This window comes from Perna viridis, chromosome 11 (assembly GCF_037379345.1).
Source record: "Perna viridis isolate PV_CMFRI_1.1 ecotype Kerala chromosome 11, ASM3737934v1, whole genome shotgun sequence".
NCBI lineage: Eukaryota > Metazoa > Mollusca > Bivalvia > Mytilida > Mytilidae > Perna > Perna viridis.
This window is the reverse complement of record NC_142455.1, coordinates 9,106,714-9,127,393: the sequence shown is the minus strand read 5'-3', so window position 1 is coordinate 9,127,393 and position 20,680 is coordinate 9,106,714. Positions and strand designations below refer to the sequence as shown.

Genomic DNA, 20,680 nt, shown 5'->3' with positions numbered 1-20,680 from the left:
TATTCAAATTCAATACTGAAGCATCTGTGACGTAGATATTTTTGACTGCTTATGTAAGCAAAAAGTGTGGGAAATTTTTCCCGCCATTTTCTCATAGTGCATTTAAAAAAAAGATAGTGACCTATCATTATCTTAAAAAGGCAAATTTTACAAACAATTTGATGGTTATTTCTGGAGGTTATCGGGTATAAATACGTGGTTAAGGCAATAAAATCTGCGTTTTTTTCCTTCATGTCCCACACTGTATACACATTTTGCTTGATTCTTAGACGGAGAAGTACTTAATATTTGACTTTTATATTTTTTTTTTAAATTTTAAAGTTTTTTTATGTATTGCATGAAAAAAGTTAATTTCAGGTTCAGTTCATTATTATCCAGCACATTTTTTCTATCATTTTACAAATTTCACCTTACAGCGGACTCGGCGGGTGTTTCTAGAATGCAAAGGATGCTTTTTTTAACGATGCTACTGATCCTCGCTCCTTATTTTTTTGTGGAGTAAGTGTTTGTTTTGGTTATTTCATGTTCTTTATCTTGTGCGTCTGTCTTCTATGTCTGCTCTCTATTCTTGGATTATATTCTTTTGATTTCTGCTCGAATCTTGGTTCCATTGATACTCTTACAAAATATAATATTTCAAAACAACTCGGTATGGCACTTTTCCACAATGTGTTGTTTGTTTCAACAAAACGAAAGCGTTTCTTTCACATTGTATCTCTACAGGTCTTCAACTTCATACGTTAGGATTGTAAAGATCTTTACAGACATTTTTCTTGAATTACTCAAGAGACAAGGGACAAGGGACTGAAACGAATGTGAAGGCTTACTAAAATATCATATTTATAAAAATCTCCCAATTAATAGGACTCCACTAAAAAATCAGCCCATGAAAATATAAATATAATTCGACATGACACTTTGATAAGATGATTAATCCTTAAAACCCTAAAAATCTGAATGTTTACAGATTATATCCATCCCTCGACACACAGGTTTGTTGATAAAGTAAAACATATACACTTTTACGAAGGCAACCTGAAATCAATAAAAAATAAATTTTTATCACACACCAACAAGTCTAACTTAGCTTTAAAAATACAGGTAAAATTTGCATAAAATACCTTCTTATTTATTCTATTAAAAACAGGAAGTACATACTTCATGTTATCTTAAAGTTTAAGGAGATTTGTAAAATAACCAGAAAGAAATGTACGTATTTTTAACTTTTAGTGGTTCTATATTTTTTTACATTGGATACAACGATAACCACGCATGTCTTTTTTTTTGCTCGTATACGTATAATAAAGGTTATTCTATTCTACAATAAGCGTTTTCATTTAACATGTTAAACTTTGATTTAAATATATATATATATATATACAAATTTGACAGTTCTAACATCGTTGAGAATTTTTCAGACCCTTCTATAAGTTTACGTTATCTTCCCTTTATCAATTTGATCCGATGAAGCAGTGTAACGAATAGTCATCACATTCTGAGACGTTTGTTTAATATTGATTTGTTGTGACATGCATCATTAATTTGATCCTCTATCCTTCATAATAACACCTGGATGAACTGCCCCGCACTACCATACATCGTGTACTAAGTTAGAGCCCTAGATTAATCCTACGAAAAGGAATGATCCGGCCAGCGAAAGCTATGTTTTATATAGCCTATCTGGCCGAGTGGTCTGTGCAGGCGGTGTTGTCATAGATGTCACAGCGGTACGGGTTCGAGCCCCGCGGAGGGAACGACCAAAAATTTGCACCGCAAATTTAACAGTTCTAACTTCATTGGGATTTTTTCAGACCCTTCTATAAGTTTACATTATCTCCCCGGTATCAATTTGATCCGATCAAGCAGTGTAGCGAATAGAGTCGTCACATTCTGAGACGTATATATATATAGCCTAGCTGGCCGAGTGGTCTCGGGCGCTGGACTTTGTGCAGGCGGTGTTGCCATAGATTGTATGTATGTAAACAAACTTAATAAATTATCACTGATAATATTTCAAATATATCTTGGTCATCGTCACTATGGCACAATTTTAGTAATAACTAATTAACGGTTGTTTATTTTTTTTATGGATTGAATAAAGGTCACCAAATTCTAAAACACTCCAGCCGCACAGTACATCAAGTATTCCAAGTCTTTCAATTTCCATTTATGCTGTCGCTGTGAGTACCACCCTAAATATTATCATATGAAAACATATTTTATGGTCGATGTCATGGATTAAATAATTTGCCTCAATAGCATCTTAATTCCAGATTACATTTTTACAGCAAATGTAGATGGACGCGTGTTTTTTTTTTAATTGACTTTACAAATATTTTATATATTATGCAGTAATTACAAACAAGTAAAAAATGAAGCATCATTTAAAATCTCACTCTTAAGATAGATTATTTTTAAATTGGTTTTTGCATAGTACAATTACGTAATCGAACGATAATTCCATGGGCAGCAATATTTCATATCAGCGCGGCCGTTTGTAAAGCAAAGATAACACAATGCTGTAAAGTTAAGTGCTTAATAATATTAAACTGTGTAGGCATTTTTCTTAAGAGGCAATGTGTGTTTGAAAGATTAAAAAAATAGAACAGGAGTGATTTGTTTTAAACTTCACTAAAGAAATCGTATTTTTACAAAAACTACAAAGAACACTTTGTAGAGAATGTAATTACATATACATGTCAATTTTAACTATGATTTGTCAATTTTGTTAAACTTTAGTTAAATTCAAAACAATACTGATATATAAACGTAATGAATGACATCATCAATTTCTATCATATTGAATTACTTATATATATAAAGTTTAGAAAGTCCGGATAGATATGTTATCAGGCGATACGTGTGGGTTGAACTGTAATTTTAGAGTAATTAATGTAACGCAACAACAGAGACACAAATCTTCTAAGGAACGTGGTTAAGCGAAAGCCAGGTATTATGCAATTTCCCTTTACATTACAGTTATTATTGACGATTCTTCTGGCTGCGTTGGAAAAGAACAAAAAAGGAGGCCGATTTGGAATTGTAATGTATGTAACTTTAAGACATTTTATTTTGTATGACGTCTTGTGTCTTTTATCTTTAGTTTTGTTTGTGTAATCTTTTTATTTGATTGGCTACTTTATGTATGTAGATTGTGTCCATTTGATGTGTTCACGGTAGGGCCATGTTTCGGGACTTTGATGTAATTTGTTCAACGTGTCAAAGTTTTCTTTTCCTCTTTCGTCTATCCGGACATGACTTTTTATGAACAACTCGGCGGATGTTTCTAGAAAAGTAGAGGACGCTTACCCTACCGGTGCACCTGGTCCATGCTCACAGTTTTTAGTGGAGTCCGAGTTGCTCATTTACTTGTGTTACTTTGCATGAATGATTTTAGTTACTCGTTGTGTTCTCTGTTGTGTATGTCTGTTCTCCATGTCTGGTCTTTGTCCCTGGATTACATTCTTTTGATTACCGCTATAACCATGGTTCCCTTGATTACTCTTTAAACGGTCGGCATTCCAATATGAACAAATTGTGCTCTTCCGGTTGCTGCCCGTTTCTTCACTCTGATGAGGCTGACTTTATAGCTGATCTGATCCTAAAGAAAGAATATCGTTTAGCTTGATCCTTTAATTACAGATTCCGCCATATAGATGACATAATATTTTTTAAACAATCCTAGTTTTAGGATTTGAAACATTGTATATACTTCAAAGAACTTGTGATAAAGGATAATACATACACTGCGTAGTCGGCATCACACTTAAAGAACATAGAGATCGATGGTATAGGAAAACTATTGACCAAGCTATACGACAATGCGATGACTTTTCATTCCGTATTGTCAACTTTCCTTTCATTTGTGGCAACATCCCTCAAGTTCCTGCGTACGGAGTTTTCATATCACAACTCATATGTTATGTCGTTTTTCGTCTTACGACAATTGATGTTCCATTCATTGTCACTCGTTTGTACTTACGGTGTTATTGGAGTTGTTTTATCTACAGGTTGCCCTGGATTGACTTTTGGTGTTGTTTTGCCCATAAATTGTGATTGTCACTCGTTTCTCCACTGATTGCCCCTCCTTTGTACCTTCAGTGTTCTCGGAGTTATTTTGTCCATAAATTGTGAGTGTCACTTGTTTGTCCTTTCATTGTTCCATGCATTGTTTTGTTCACAGTTTGTCCCTCTTTTGTACCTTCGGTGTTTCCTGCTTTGTTTTGTCCACAGATTATACCTCCTAAATACCTTCGGTTTTCTGTGAGTTGTTTTTTTACAGATTTGTCCTCGTTGGTTCCTTTGGTGTTCTCGGTGTTGTTTTGTCCACAGATTGTCCCTTGTTTTCCCTTCGGTGTTCTCGGTGTTGTTCTTCTACACACTTTCACTCGTTTGTAACCCCGGGGTTTTCTGCATTATTTTGTCCCTTTTCGTACCTTCGATGTTCTGTGAGTTATTTTGTCTACAGGTTGTCCCTCATTTGTAGCTAATGTGTTGCCTGCATTGTTTTGTCTACAGATTGGCCCTCGTTTGTACCTTCGGTGTTCTTGGTGTTATTCGTCTACATATATGTCCTTCCTTTGTACCTTTTGTATTCTTGGAGTTGTTCGTCTACAGATTGTCACTCATGTGTATCTTTGGTATTCTTGTAATATTTTGTCCACAGATTGCCCATGTTAAACATTCGGTGTTCTCGGTGTTGTTCATTTACATATTTAGAATTGCTTATCAAGCGATAGTCCATGAATGTAATCTGTATGATTTTTAGGCATAATCAACGAAATAAGTTTCTATTTACTTTTTTATATTTAAAGCCCAATAGATTTTCTGAAGTATGATCGCCTGACTTTCGTGTACGCAGCAGCATTTGGTTGTACAGCAGACGAGGTTTTATACCTCGTTTTCAACAAAAATGACATCTTTAAAACGATGTCTATTCCCACACTGGCTAAACCTTGGCTGAGATGTAAGTTTTAATAGTAAAGTTTATTGTTAGTGATGGTACATGACGATGAAATAATAATAAGAAAATCATTGTAGAATGTCTGTTCATATTTTTAATCGTTTATTTTACAGGTAAATGTTACCAAAAATTGCCTGTGCATTTTTGCAAAATGTTAAAGGATACAGTATGACTTTCATCCATATAGTCTTAAAACAGTATAGACTGGAAATGCTAACAATTTTCTTTCGTGTATGGAAAGCAAATTCTCTTGGTACTAGTATAATCCTTACTCTTATTATGCAATGTGATGAAGTATTTGAGATCCTTGTAATAAAAATAGTGTTTGACGGTTGTGATGTTTCTCATTTTTAGTATTTGTGTGGCTCCTGATGTCACTGTTGGTGACATTGAAATTTTACCCGCTATTTGCTGTTATCAGATGCAAAAGGACAATTGTCGAGCCATTAATTGGATTCTTCTATACTGGTGTCATGTGAGTTTTTTTAATATATTGTAAGTCTTCTTATTTTACTTTAGCATAATCCAGTACACACAAACATTCGAAAGGCGACTATAAAGGAAGTAATTTTAGTCTCCAAGACGCCATTCAATTTAGCTTAAAACTTCATTTATCTAAAATTTTATGTAATTTTGCATAAGGTTGCCAGTTACAGTTTAAATACACTCTTAGTTTTTGTGAATTACTCAATTATATCATTTATATGGAAACGAAGCTTGAGCTAAATTTGTTTGATTATTGAATTACAAATATAACATCGAACCTTCTTTTTGTTCGATGATTGTTTTCGAATGTTAAGGAATATGAGGTGCGTTTGTACGTACACACGTTTTATCAATTATTTCGTAAGCGACACTTATATAAATATTTTAACCATAGGCAACCTTTTTTTCAGATTTGCGGTCCATATTTACCAGATAGATGTAACATTGAAGGTTAGTAATGTAACGCAAGGAAAATTAACTTGAAACAATTCAAATTTACTTACAATACTATATCATTAACAACCTCACGTTAGTATATTACAGCAGCTAGTTGTTTTGATTATATTATTTCATTTTGATATAAACTTATATCAACTTATAATTATAATCGGGTGAAACGTAATAGCGTGTGTATCAATACAGTTATTATGATTTGGCTATTGCCGTTCCATCTCGTAAGAACAAAAATAGGTCCAAAATCTTTGTTTGTTTGTTTTCTTTAATTTTTTTTTTTTGTTCTTATGAAACAATACAAAACAAAAAAGAAAACAAAGAAACGAAAACAAAAAACAAAAAACAAAAAACAAAAACAAAAAAACAAAAAAACAAAAACAATAAAAAAAAACAACAAACCAAAATAAACAACAAAAAAACAAAAACAAAAAACAAACAACAAAAAAACCCCAAAAAATACCAACCCCCTAAATAAAAACAAGCTAAACAACATTTAAACTAAACATTAAGTCATTCCAGAGTTGTCTCACAAGAAGCAAACAGTGATAACACATTTATAGTACCTGAATTCACTATATTCGTTTATTTGGGTTTGTGCTGTTTACCCTTCTTTGATACTTTCTTCTTTCCTTAGGGCCCGAAAATGTATTTGTTACACATTAGCATCCAACCTACGTAACGTATGCTTTCCAACAAAAGTTGCTTTTGCAAACAAGAATAGTATAATTTTATCTTTTGCACTTTAGGAAAATCCTTATCCATCATTGGTTGTATCGTTCGTACCATCAATTATATGTTATGCTGTTATCATCGTGTACTATGTATATAAGGTATACCAGCACATAGTACGAGTAATCAAAACGTCGCCTGACGAGGACCACGAGGACATCCAGATGGTATATTTTCTACTTTTGATAATATTTCTTGGATACTGATTGCCTTGTATATTCTTCTTATAAGAAACACAGGTGTGTTTTATTTATGTCATGCAGTCTAAAATGCTTTGTCAACGCTTTATGTTTTGATTATTCACTAACTTTTTACCCTTCACTTGTTTGAAAACTTAATAGCCTTGCCAAAGAAATACTATTCCCATAGAAAGACAAAAACAAAGTTTTCATGTTTTTAAAGTATACAAAAATCAAATATCTACCTGCAATTTTTTTCAATCAAAGAAATAGAAAGCATACACTTCAACAATTGTTATTTTTAAACAATAAAAAATTATATTTGTGACTAGACAGTTTATTTCAAAAAATGCATTAAGAATCATTGCTTTCCGGCAATGTTTACATATGACATTATGATTTGTGATTAATTATTTAAATTGTATAAAGAATTATGAATATATTGGCATACACAAATTATGAAATATGACATATTATTGATAATTATTTTTCATCTTTTCCAAAAACGTACAAAGAAGGAACATAATATTCTCTTGTCAAAATAAAATCAGAAATGCACTCTATAGGCAGATGTGAATAAGCCAATGTTTCCGTTACAATAACTTTGATTATTCAAATTTAAAAACAATTCTGTATTTTCAGTCATGGACTTTCCATCGCTAAAGTTTGGCAATACCCGTCTCTTGTAATGTCAAGTTTATGCTACGTAATTAAATATTTGGAACATCAATCCACCGAACACAGAATTTGATATGTATTTGGAAAATACAAGAACACAAATTGTTTTTTTTGTATATTAAATTAGTCATTGTGCATAAAAATAATAAAAAATAACAATTCGTGACAATAATGCTTTGACATCACACTATCGTTAAATATTGACATTTGTGGATATTTGTTATAAAAGTTTGGTTACTTACCCTTTATGATTACTGATTCTATAATAATTTGCACATAATGATGCATATGTTACATGATATATGTTTTAGCGGTGTGCAAGTCGACATCAGTATGAATATGTTCGATGGTTGCTCAAAAAGAAAAACGTGCAAGATCAATTCAAAACTTTATCAAGGTAAGTAAGTTCATGATATATCCCTTTCATTTTCGTATCTTCATTGAAACTATTACTTATTTCGGCATTGGTGTGCTATTTTTACCTGACAGAGGGTCCTATAGAAAAAGTTTTCAATAAAGGAATTATTAACACTTCCAATGGAACCAATTCTTACATAAAGAGCTAGGTTATTTTGATATACGCCGACTTTGCCATTACTTGTTTTTGTAGAAAATTAAGCGATTATATTATTACATTCTACTTTAGAAAAAAAGAGCTAGAGCCAAGGAGCGGAGAATATTTTCCTTTTTATAAAACAAAAACTTCAATAAACTCTCGTTTAAGTAGTAGTCCAGTTAAGAATCACGCAAAATGGAATTCATAGTAAGAAGCCTACATATTTTTTTTTGATATTTTGTTTAAAGTGTTATACTAATCAGAAATTAACATGTGGTTTTTCATATAACCCCTGTTGATAGGAAATGAAAATTATATAGAATATACTGTAGAATTCAACTTTAAGGGAGATAACTCTGTAAATGACAGTAATATACAATAGAGACTGTTGGATTTTCAATGTGGATTATCTCCTAAGAGCAGATAGATTGGAATGAATAATTATATATTTCATCATATAGGCCTATAAATGAACTAAATAACAAAAAGAAAAATATGCAACCTTTTTGGAGATGTATTACATTTTACAGAATTTGCATGATTCTTAAAAAAAACTGATACTTAAATTAGCAATTAAAAACGAAAAGGGTAAAATTTGAATGGGAAGGTACAAACAGATCTTTTGTTTTCTGTCGATTGGACTATTAATCGATTTTTAAGCTGTTGTACAGATTCACATACTGTAGCAGACAAGACGTAATCTATTCATCGATGACAAGTAGAAGTTTTAGTCAATTATGTTTGACAAATAACGGTATTCACATTTTGTTTAGGTAATCAATTACAAATACGTCTCCAAATCAAAGACAAAAGGGAAAGTGAGCTTTATCAATGAGAATTTATTGTTCATTTCTCCTTCTAGATTAGTTCTAGGCCAAACTGTGACATGAATGTCTATATTGGCCTGTATAATAACTGCTTACTACATAGGCAAAATTATTTCACATGAGTTTCACCCGAACTGAGAAAATAAACTTTGTGACAGAGTTCACGTGAAATTCATGTGATTCGAGCTTTTACGTGAAATTCACACGAATTGTTCGAATAAATTCATGTTAAGTGAATTTCATATGAAAACTCGTGAACTCGTTTAACATGAATTTCACGTGAAAAATATCTGCCTGTGTAGTGTTTCATAAATTATAATATTAATAAGGCATAAATGGTAAGACTTTAATACAGGTCATGGTTGTAATTGCAAAAAAAAAATAACTTGAAAAGATGAACACTTGGAAAAAAAAGTGGTTGCGCATTTAAAATCAAATCTTTAAAATCTCATGAATCCGGAAGTATAACCAGTCATATGATGACATACTTAAAATAAAATGGGTATTAGTTAAGTTATATATAAAATTTATTATTTTTTGTTACATCAATTCAGAGACATTTTAATATAGGTATGTTTCTGTCTTCTACACATCAAATTTCATTAGTTCTACATCAGCCATCATCATTAATCATTCACATATTCAGTACTGTATGTATGTATGTAATGTATGTAATCAAGTAATCAAATACATTGCTTATTGTACCTTGATTCTAAATATTCGTTTTAAGAAAAAATGATTTAAATAATTGTGTTCTATTCCTTTAGGTTAGAGTATTTCGTAAAATGGCTGAAGGAACGAATTGGATTAAATTCTCAACTAAGAGGGTCCCCACGTGTCATTTCAACATTCGTAGTAGCAAGCATTGCACTGTTTCGGGTGAGTGCTCCAGAACGAAAAAGTAATCCAAAACTAACTTATATACTATAAAAGATAAGAAGATTACGTTTATTTGTTATATTTACGTACAAATATAGACTCTAGACTCTTGTTTGATTTTTTCCTTGGTAGACCTATGTTTTTGTTTGCATTACATACTTCTTTCCTCTTCTGGTGGTACTTAAATACATAAATAGAACTGACCTAACTGTGTAATTTCTAATGAAACAATAGAGTAAGTGATACATATATAGGTATATTACATGTATCATGCTTCTATGTATGATGTCAAATCTTCATACAAAGGTTAAACAATAAACATTGACCGAATTAGAAAAAATTGTGGAAACATATGAGGAGCATGTAAAACATAGAAACATCTGAACATGATAAATAAACTCCGCCATTTTGATTTTCAAAAGGTAGTTTGTACTATTTCTTGAATGATTATCACAGTACTTGTATGGGAACAAATTCCCACTCCATGGTACATGGGGGAAGGGATATTGGGTAATTGGGAAGGGGATACATGTAGTGTATAGACGGATGGCGAAATGGGAGGATAAGGAAACAAGTTTTATTTATATGAAAAAATGTATTTAAATTAAATAAAAAGTGACAGTTTTAAACGAAGAATTTACAAATATATAAAATTTAATTGGATAATGTAAATATTTGATAAAGAAAAATACAAAGGGGATTCTATCGGGGATTGGGACTTTTCCTTGGGGAATGGGATTGGAGCAATATGGCATGGGGAATTGGGAATTGCATGTGGTGTAAATGGGAAGTTTAAATTATTCAAGAGCTGTAACAAATTAAGAAAATGTTAACTAACATGTATCATTGTTTTTAGATTGGTGTGGAACAACTAGTGTTGTTTCCCGTATTCAAGGACAACATATATATCTTATCGTCGAAGTTTCACAATACAACGTTTGAACCCCACATACAAACATTTATTCATGTTATAATTGGCAAGTAGTCAACTTAATAAGGTTATATTTCATATCTATATAATGATTTTCATCTATGTTTTTATAGCAGGCCTTCAAGAATTGTTCATATGTTTGAAAGGGTTTTTTTTAAACAACGACCTGTTTATATAGGAACAAATATTTGGTCCAGCCTCTCCTAAAAAATCGGGAAAAAGTCTGTTTGTGAAGTGTTTTTTTGAATTAGTCCAATCTCTTTAAAAGGTGAAACAAAACTATGGTATATAAAAAACTTCACATTTGTTAATTAAGTTAAAATAAAAAACTTTCTTAGGAGGACGCATAGTTAATGATAAGTTGTCACCTGGCTGTCACGAAAGTTAGATAGAGAAGACCAACCACTTTAAGACAAAAAAAAAAAAAATAGAAACCTTACTTACAATACAAAAGCATGTCAGAAGGGTAGACAGAAGTTTTTAAGCATCTTATAGGTACACAATAGCGCAATATCATATATCAAGCACGGGTTTGTACATGTTATATAGTCACTTAACAATCGCAAATTTACCCTCGTAAGAATCACTGAGTGTATGTTTTAAGTCTGTTAAGGAAGTAATCAAGGGAACCAAGGTTATAGCGGTAATCAAAAGAATGTAATCCAGGGACAAAGACCAGACATGGAAAACAGACACACACAACAAAGAACATAAAGTAACTAAAATCATACAATACAAAGTAACAAAAGTAAATGAACTCGGACTTCACTAAAAACACGGAGCATGGACCAGGTGCACCGGTAGGGTAAGCGTAAGAAATTATACTTTGTGCAACCATGAATTAAAAATATGAAGCAACAGACCGCAGACAACTTGTTCAAAGTCTACTAGACGATAAAATTAAAAACAAAAGAATGATAAATGACAAACATGTACTTCTCGATACGGCCTTTCTGGCCACTATTTTCTCCATTTTCAAGTTAAACCTATCACACATTAATAGTTCAACCTTATTCTATTTCCAGTGGGATATTACACATCTTTTACAATTTCCAGCATTTTCATTGCATTGTACATGATAGATATCTACTCCAATTACCGGAAGCACTTGGAAAAGATGCACAGGGGAGATTACTCTTTCTTACATATAAAGCTGAAGAAAACGATGAATGATCACATTGTTGTAAGAATTCGTCTTTATTTTTCATTAACACGACGGCGTCATAGCAGAGTACATTAGGGAATCATCACATTTCAATTTCAAATATACCTTATGCAAAACAGGATATAGAAAATACATATAAGTGTATTTGTGCTTTCAAACAATGATTAATGACACAATACCGTATTATAAAAAAAGCAATTTTTTAGGTCAGTAAATTTATAAGAAATGATAAATTATGCCGTACATAATATGATAGTTGGGATTCGCTATTGGTTGATAGGCATTTGAATTGTGTACAACAGAAAATAAGGGATAATTTTTCTCTATTAATAACCCCCCTGCATTATGCAAACAAACGTGTAGTTATTTTTGCAAAAAGTCATCAGGGGTATCTTCAGGCCTCTACTCTAAGATTATGTGCAGATATTTTTAATTTGGTTAGGTTTTTCCTAATCTGAAAATTCTTTATTAAAGAAAGACATTTTTCACTCCCAAAGTTGTTTTTAATTTTGATTGATTGATTGTTTGGGTTTAACGCCCGAGCAGCAATATTTCAGCTATATTCAGGCGATGAACGTGAAAATAATGATAAAATGAAGATAAAATGATGATGATGAAATGAAAAAGAGATGGGTCATAAGGGCAATAGTGTCGACAAATTTAGAATGCCACTAGAAAAAGAGGGATGGGTAGGGTCGGGCAATTCAGCCTTCTGTGGCGGAATGCAAAGGTTCCTACTCCTATCAAATACTACAGCAGGTGTCTTTAGAATATGAGTTAGAATTAAGAGTTTTCCATCTAGATCTACAGACCTTCGTTTGTACCACTGGTTAATGTAGCATGTTCTAATGATTTTGTAACACATTTGGTTAAAACAGTTTTCTGAACTATAACATTACTCTTTTTTTTTCACAGTAATTAATGACCCATACAAAAATGTTTCTTTTATCTCATTAAGTCTTTCGAATTCAATGTAGACATCTATTAGTGCTGGAAAGTATTGTCGATGCCAGTATTTTAACATAGATTTTATATCAAAATGTATAGGAAATCTGTTAAGCTCTGACATAACAGTAGTATTTGTTCTTCTTTTACCTGTACCAAGTCCATATTTACAAAGTTTGATATACAACTTTTCACTAGGAATTCTCTTATTGATATATCATCAACAGATAACGAGTTATCATTATATATATAGCCGTGATTTACCGAATGTTCCCAGTGTAAACAAAATCGAAAATTCAAACTCTGAAATAGATTCGGTCATTTCACACTCCAACTTTCTCCCGCCAAAACTTCACAACACGAATATCAATGCGCCGTTCATAAAATATAAAATTCATATAAAAAGAATAATCAATGCAACCAAGGCTATAGCGGTAATCAAATTCATATAAAAATAATAAACAATGCAACCAAGGCTATAGCGGTAATCAAAAGAATGTAACCCAGTGACAAAGACCAGACATGGAAAACAGACATACACACCAAACAACATGAAGTAACTAAAATCATTCATACTAAGTAAGAAAAGCAAATGAGCAACTTGGTCTCCACTGAAAACTAGGAGCATGGACCAGGTGCACCGGTAAGGTAAGCGTCCTCTGCTTTTCAAGAAACACCCGCCGAGTTGCTCATAAAAAGTGAAGTCCGGGGTAGAAAAATGAGGAAAAGAAAACTATGAAACATTGGAGAAATCCGTTTTTATGGTACAGATGAATACACCATAACGATCCACGAGTACGTAATGACGACCATAAAATTTTTTGTAGTGATGACCTTAATCTTGTAGCAACATAACCCTGTTCCAGAAGCCTTTTTGTTAGAATTCTAGCGCGATACAAAACGTCTGCGTAGTTTTGGCAAGCTTTGGCATAACGTATGAATTGTGATATGAACACGCCATACGCAGGTGCTGAGATATGTTGCCACAGATGAAAGGGTAGTTCTGAATAAAATAGTCATCACGTTTGTCGTAAAGTTTGGTCAATAGTTTTCCTTTACCATCGATTTCTAAGCGTAGGTCAACATATGAGGCTGACTTCCCATTTTCTGTAGTATTCTTTATCTTTTTGCATCACATTGGGTACATTTGTATACATCTGGAACAGGGTTATGTTACTACAAGATTGAAGTCATCATAACAAATTTTATATTGTCGTCTTCATGAACTCGTGGGTCGTTACGGTGTATCCATCTGTACCATGAAAACTTATATGTTCAACGTGTCATAGTCTTCCTTTCCATTTTCGTCTACACCGGACTTGATTTTTAATGAGCAATTCGGCGGGTATTCCTAGAAAAGCAAAGGACGCTTACCATACCGGTGCACCTGGTCCATGCTCCCAGTTTTTTTAGTGGAGTCTAAGTTGCCCATTTGCTTTTGTTACTTAGTGTGTATTAGTTTAGTTACTTCATGTTCTTTGTTGTGTATGTCTGTTTTCTAGTCTCTTGATTACTTTCTTTTGATTACCGCTAGAACCTTGGCTCTCATAATAATCTTAAATTCTTCAACATTTAAAAAGTTATGATCAATAAGATATGATTTATTTTTCAAATAAATAATTACTTCAAAAACATTTTTTCCAATCCTCTCTATTTAAAATCCCCATCTCCCCTAACAATATCCCAATTCTTATTCGTTTATATACCATAGAATGTGATTTTTTTTCACATACAAATTCTCAATTAATATCCTGTTTTCATTCTTATCCAGGTTTCTTTTCCTTTCCACTATGTAATTAATAAAATATACTTATAATTGGTTGGAAGTCTATATTTTTTCCGGAAATTGAAAAAAATATATCATATAGTTGCTACGTTTATTTGATGCTCATTTTTACTTGTTTTAGGCGGCAAGTTTCCGATATGCTGGATTCCAGATAGCGTCCCTACTTTGGTGTATGTATAAAACTCAAAGAAATAACATCGTTTATAACGTAATATTTGTAACAGGGTCAAGACATTCCGTCCTTCATTTATCTAACCATAGTTTGTCTCGAATCAATGCTAACTCATTAATTCTAAAACGATATTAGTTGCATTGACATTCAACAACTTTGACAAATGTTTCATTGTTTTTCGCTTTTTACACAAGCAAGCAAAGAAATGATAGAATTACTATTTTCAAACTGTAAGAATTGAAATTGGCATTTTATAAAAAAAAAAAAAAAAATAAAAAACTATACCACTCTGTCAGCATATTAAAGTGTAAATATTTTTGACCCACATATTCACATTTCATGTGCTCGATGTGCATATTGTACACATAAGCTGGAGAATACGCGGGTGATGCTTACTTATATATCAAGTCTATGAAACGTATGATTTTCATCTTTGTTGTCTACAAAATTCGTAAATAACTTGAACTATAGTGTCATATTTATTGGACAGAATTATATAGATAAAGTATATAACTCATTCTACAGACGGAACGCCATTCAAAACTACTCAGTGTGAAACTTTTAAAATATTTAAAAATTTCAGGTTATATTTTGTGCTCCCTGGTTGTTTTTATTCTTTGTGGTGTTGTTGCTTACATGGTCGTATTGCCACTGAAAGGAGATGTCCCATTTTATGTTTTTGAACCAGTATTAACGGCCTTGTAAGTATATAAAATTTGACATTTTTTTTAAAATAAGAGATAGAATATGACATATACTGTATTTGCTCTTGAAACGTTAAAATGACAACATTAAATTGATCGAAGGTAAAAAGGAACGTTCAAATTAAAAAGTTTTCTTATTACAAGGTCTAAGAGAATTTCGATTTTATGAAACTCAACAGATAACAGATGATTTTGATGAAAGACTGACGTACATGTATTTCACTATTTTGTGGCTAGCGTGAACACATAAATACAAATGCTAATAAAAATAGAGCACCTCGCAATTTGCTTTCTAGTACACAAAAAACACAAAAGTAAGGTCTTAAACTTCAAAAGTTGTGGAAGAATTCACGCTGGATTTATTGATGTATCTTACATATTAAACTTCACCCTTTGAAAAATAATTTTAGTATACAGCTTCTAAAACCTTTCATTCGCCTGCTTCTATCATTTATTCCCGTAGTGTCCTGTGAGTTCAATGCTTGGTTTTGCAGGCAATATTTATCCACTCAACGAATAGCTTCTTGATTGAGCCTTCAGTATTGCTTTCTCTGCTTTTTGTAAATTATCCCTTTGTTTTCTCCGGAAAAGCAGGTACATGTATTGTTTATAGAAAATATGTTTCGGTTGGAATTATGAAACATATATTAAAAAAAAACAGTACAATTCTCCTTTAAATCCCAACTAAAGGAAATATAACTATGTAATAGACTATACTTGTTTACAACGAAAAGAAACTAGAATGAAAGTATATTACTAATCTTTAGAATGGATCCGAAGGAAAGGCCTACGCCGAAATGGGAATTCATATGTACCTCTATACAAATTAAATGCTAATGTAACAGAAAATGAAATTCATTATTGCAGGTTCATGTTGATGATTATGTTAATCCTCATTAAAGGACAGCGTTTCCTGTCACGGAAATATTTCCTGCAGGAGTGCTCGGTAGAAAAGATTCATGGCAATGTCACACAGAGGTCACTAGCCTTAGATAACACGTAAGTTTGTGTATCAATATTATTTGTTTACAATAAGATTTTAGAAGAAGCACTCTATCTGATCGAATAAAACCTTTTGTAGATCATCTTATTGGCCACAATTTGCAATGTAACTGTGACGTCATCAACATTTTTAATGATTTACTCGTTGAAATTTGGTATAAAAATTTCATTATAAAGAATGGCTGGTATGTGAACCTCCTGATTTCATGAGTTTATTCTTTCATACGCCAAAAAATATAACTATAATTCTTTAAGTAATTACATATTATTTTTGTACCAGTAGTATCGAGACGAAATTCAATATTGTTTGGGACAAACAAAACAAAAAGAACCATACAGTGTCTCATATCATTTAACCATATATCATCTACAACATTGATAAGAGGAATGCTTGTTCTCTTATTCGAAACTGAATAATCAATAACTAACGATGAAAACGAATTGCAAATGGATACAGAACCAAACACTATATAAAGTATTTAACCCTGAAACATAGCAGTTTCAACTGATATATCATTCGTTTTTACCCATTGCTGTCTTAATGTTACACACGCAAATATTGTTCACGTGAATTTCATTTCACTCGACATGAAATTTACATATCGTGAACTTCATGGGAAAATTTAAGTAAAAGCTCGATTCACTCAAATTACTAAGTTTGTAACAGATATTAATTGCTAATTTCAGTTGAAAATCACGTAAAAGTCGTGTTAAAATCATTTGAAAATATTGTGTTTGTATACTAAGCATTCCATTGTCATTCTTTTTTTTTCAAATTAAACCCTAAAATTCAGTTTTACATGTTTGTCTATTTTCTTCTTTGATATTTTTAAAAATTTTCTTTAAAAAAATTATTATGTTGACGTGAACTGTGGATCAAACCCCCTTTTGCAACCTTTATTTAATGTAACAGTAATTGACCATTTTCCTGCTCACAAACGTGTCAATACGTTGTTGTTTCTTTTAAAAGTTCTCTTGTGTATAGTTATTTAATCCGACTGTTACAGTAGGTCTTTTTTTACAATACAGAATTAACAAAACAGAAATGAAAGAAGCCAAAAATTTAGCGTATGGCAATGACATTAAATTTCTTTTCCAGTGCAAAGCTGAATCACCATCTAATTTGACAAATACATTATGAAATCTAGATTCACATAGTAGATTTTGCAAAACTGGTGCAAAATATTTCCCGGAACCAGTTTAGTTATTCACTAGAGGGTAAAGGAAAAAAAATCACCCTCTGAGACATATGAAAGAGCAAAATTTTACCCTCGTAATGAACCAATGAAAATTCAGCTAATGAACATGAATAAAGGTAATAATAAAAGTACGTAAGCCTGGTCAACTTTTTTTATATTTTGTGAATAACGAATAATTTTGAAAAGAGTTAAGAGTTGTTTCTTCACAACGTAAACTGTTATATAACAATAGCTTTAAACTTTAACCGTTTAGCTTTATCACACTTGACAAGAAGTTTATTGTCTTTTCACAGTCGATGCTTCAATATGCTGACATTTTTTGCCTTTTTCTACCATGCTATCATTGGAATCGTAGCTGCGTTAAGCCGCTCATTGATTGGCCTCACTATCGGATTGATATCTTTGGCCAGGACTGATAAATGCATGCTTCCAGTTGGATTTGAAAAATTTGATAGAGGTATGTGTAACGTAAAACATGCAATTCATCTTTAAATGTCAAAAGGAGTTCCAATATATATCAATATCTGAATGATTCTACAATGAACTACAATAAATATATAACACGTAATATCATATATAATATAAACCATACTTTGATTAAGTTACTAAATGGTTTCTTTGAAGATTCAAAAGCAGAAAATGCTAACTACCACAAACGTTATCTAAAACAAACATTCGTTTTTTAACTCAAAGGAGGAAATAGAATACTATGTGTAGTTAAACAAGACTTCTAGACGTAGCTCAATATTCCAAAACTAGTTAAGATTGTTGATTAAAATGTATATGATAAATTTATCTAAGTCTAAACATCAACATTTAATACAAATCTTATAATTGGTACAGAAATTCCCAATTAAAGATCGAACCCAGATCAATAAAATTGCAACTAATATATCTACCACAAGGGACGGATTAACAAAATTTTTTGCCAATAACTATATGTTGTATTCTTTCGAATTTGACGGTTAAAATATTTTTTTGCCGATAACCATGTGCTGTTTTCTTTTGAATTTGACTGTTAAAATACTCTAACTTCAGGTTACTCGACGTATATTGGTATGATATTGGTAGAACTACACCATCGAAACCCTGTCGTTGCTGTTTTCTGTGATACATTAATTTCCAAGAAATATCCCAAGCTAACAACACAATACACAAAAGGAAATACCAGCAACAGAAATCGTCGGATTCAACGTCGGTGGCAGAAGGTCTATACATTATTGAAAAATCCGTCAATGGGGCCGAAATTCGATAATCCGAAAATTAGGCAAAACGTAATTGGATCTAAGTCGTATAGTTCTTCTCTGCATGAAGTACACGTTTCACTGTAGTCAATGTTGTCAAAATTCTGCAATGAAAAAAATATATAAATTGTAATAGAAATGTTTGATATTTTCTCTGATAGATTTACACTTTTACTTCGGAAAAAATATAGAAAGGAGTCAATAATTAAAACCCGCAACCGAATCCAATGCCCTGAAATAAAGACTTAAAAATTAATACAGGCGAAAACACTATTAATATCTAAAACTAACTTCAAAGAATTCAATGAAGTTAATGAGTAAATGAGCAACAGAGACTCCACTTAAAACAAAACTGGTAATATGGACTAGATACACCGGTAGGGTAAGCATGTTATGCTTTTCTAGAAACAACAATTTATTTGCTCATGTGATGCCAAATCAATATTAGAAGAAACGAGAGAAACTCATACATTGTGAACAAAATTGTTTTCATGGTGACAATGAACACACCAAAACTTTATCTTATGTCAAAAAAAAAAAAAAAAAAATCACTCATAATAAGTATCCATGTTTAAAAATGTCACAAATTACGCTATTAATATATTCATTAAAAATCATTGTGTGTAATATAAAAACAACGGTCAATCAAATGAGAAGGGCATACATTGTTCTTTGGGTTAAAAACATAACGGTCAGTAAACAATTTTGTGTTGAAAGTCTTATTGTAAATTGAGATACTTGAATCCATAACAAGGAAGAAAACATAAGAACTTAGGAAATTATTTGCATTATAACACCAAAAAAAAAATTACTTTGAATTTCAGATTTTTTGGTTATGTTTGTACTTTTTTTGTCATTTTCATGTTATATTTCTGGTGTACACAACCAAGGCACAACTTTATATATCGCAAATACATTCATTATTGCATAATTTATCATCCGATGTTTCTAGAATGTGGATCCAGTTTTGTGGAAGGAAATATGACCCCCCCCCAAAAAAAAAAAAAATCGACCCACCAGATTTACAATTCTTAGTAGGTTTTGTGAAATGACGAATAACCATGACACCATTACGACGCAATTACAATTATTAAAAAAAAAACAAAAAAACAACAACAACAACAACAACAAAAACAAACACACAAACAAACAAACAAACTTGTGTTGCCAAATGAATTCGAAACGATTGTAGCTTACAGTGTCGTATGGGATAAACTTCCAATTTTATGGGATGTGGGGTAATGGGGCATGAAGTGTCGAGTTAACTAAATAGTTATGTGTATATAAAACATTATGTTCATTATTTATGCTATTTGTGGTTTTTTCGTCAGTATATGTGATATATGACGTTTTGTATGTTCGTGAAATGCCTATATTTTCAGTTATTATTGATATGTACCTCAAGACGTTGATCATCTAATCAAAGAAAGAAAGCTGTACAGACCTTGAATATTTCAATTCAATTATTTTATTACGTTATCTTTGTTGGTATCCGTAGATATGGAGATTTTAAATCCCTGAAGTACGTTAGTTCATCCTGAGGCGAAGCCGAAGGGTGTACAGTAGTACTGAAAGATAGATGACGATTTATCCTCGGTTTCAAGCTTAAACTTACGTTTTCTAAGAATTCAACACATCATGTAACGCAAATGTGACGTTTTTGTAAGTAAGTACTTTTGAAAAATATAGTGAAATATGCAAATTTTAGGTGTTTTCCATCGGATGTAGGGTACTACCTTTGGTAGAATCCTACAGGTACCAAAATATAAGGTGTTTTTATTG

At 31.9% G+C, this 20,680-nt stretch overlaps 1 protein-coding gene across 2 annotated transcripts; it reads left to right on the top strand.

Annotated features, from left to right (window-relative positions):
* The first annotated feature begins 1,094 nt into the window (after window positions 1-1,094).
* On the top strand, window positions 1,095-19,037 carry LOC148602888 (stimulated by retinoic acid gene 6 protein-like). 2 transcript variants are annotated; one of them, XR_015916464.1, is made up of 16 exons: window positions 1,095-1,209; window positions 2,102-2,180; window positions 2,980-3,047; window positions 4,815-4,966; window positions 5,318-5,438; window positions 5,860-5,899; window positions 6,649-6,798; window positions 7,800-7,885; window positions 9,639-9,750; window positions 10,607-10,727; window positions 11,707-11,864; window positions 14,699-14,747; window positions 15,333-15,450; window positions 16,321-16,452; window positions 17,555-17,770; window positions 17,948-18,084. XR_015916464.1 is itself a non-coding variant. In XM_088552216.1 (16 exons), coding segments are annotated over exons 1-16 (1,845 nt in total). In that variant the 5' UTR covers window positions 1,095-1,207; the 3' UTR covers window positions 18,986-19,037. The 2 variants fall into 2 exon arrangements, 1 of the variants encoding a protein (XP_088408342.1); XM_088552216.1 differs by lacking the exon at window positions 17,555-17,770 and adding an exon at window positions 18,693-19,037 and having other exon boundaries at window positions 17,948-18,111.
* Window positions 19,038-20,680: the final 1,643 nt, after the last annotated feature.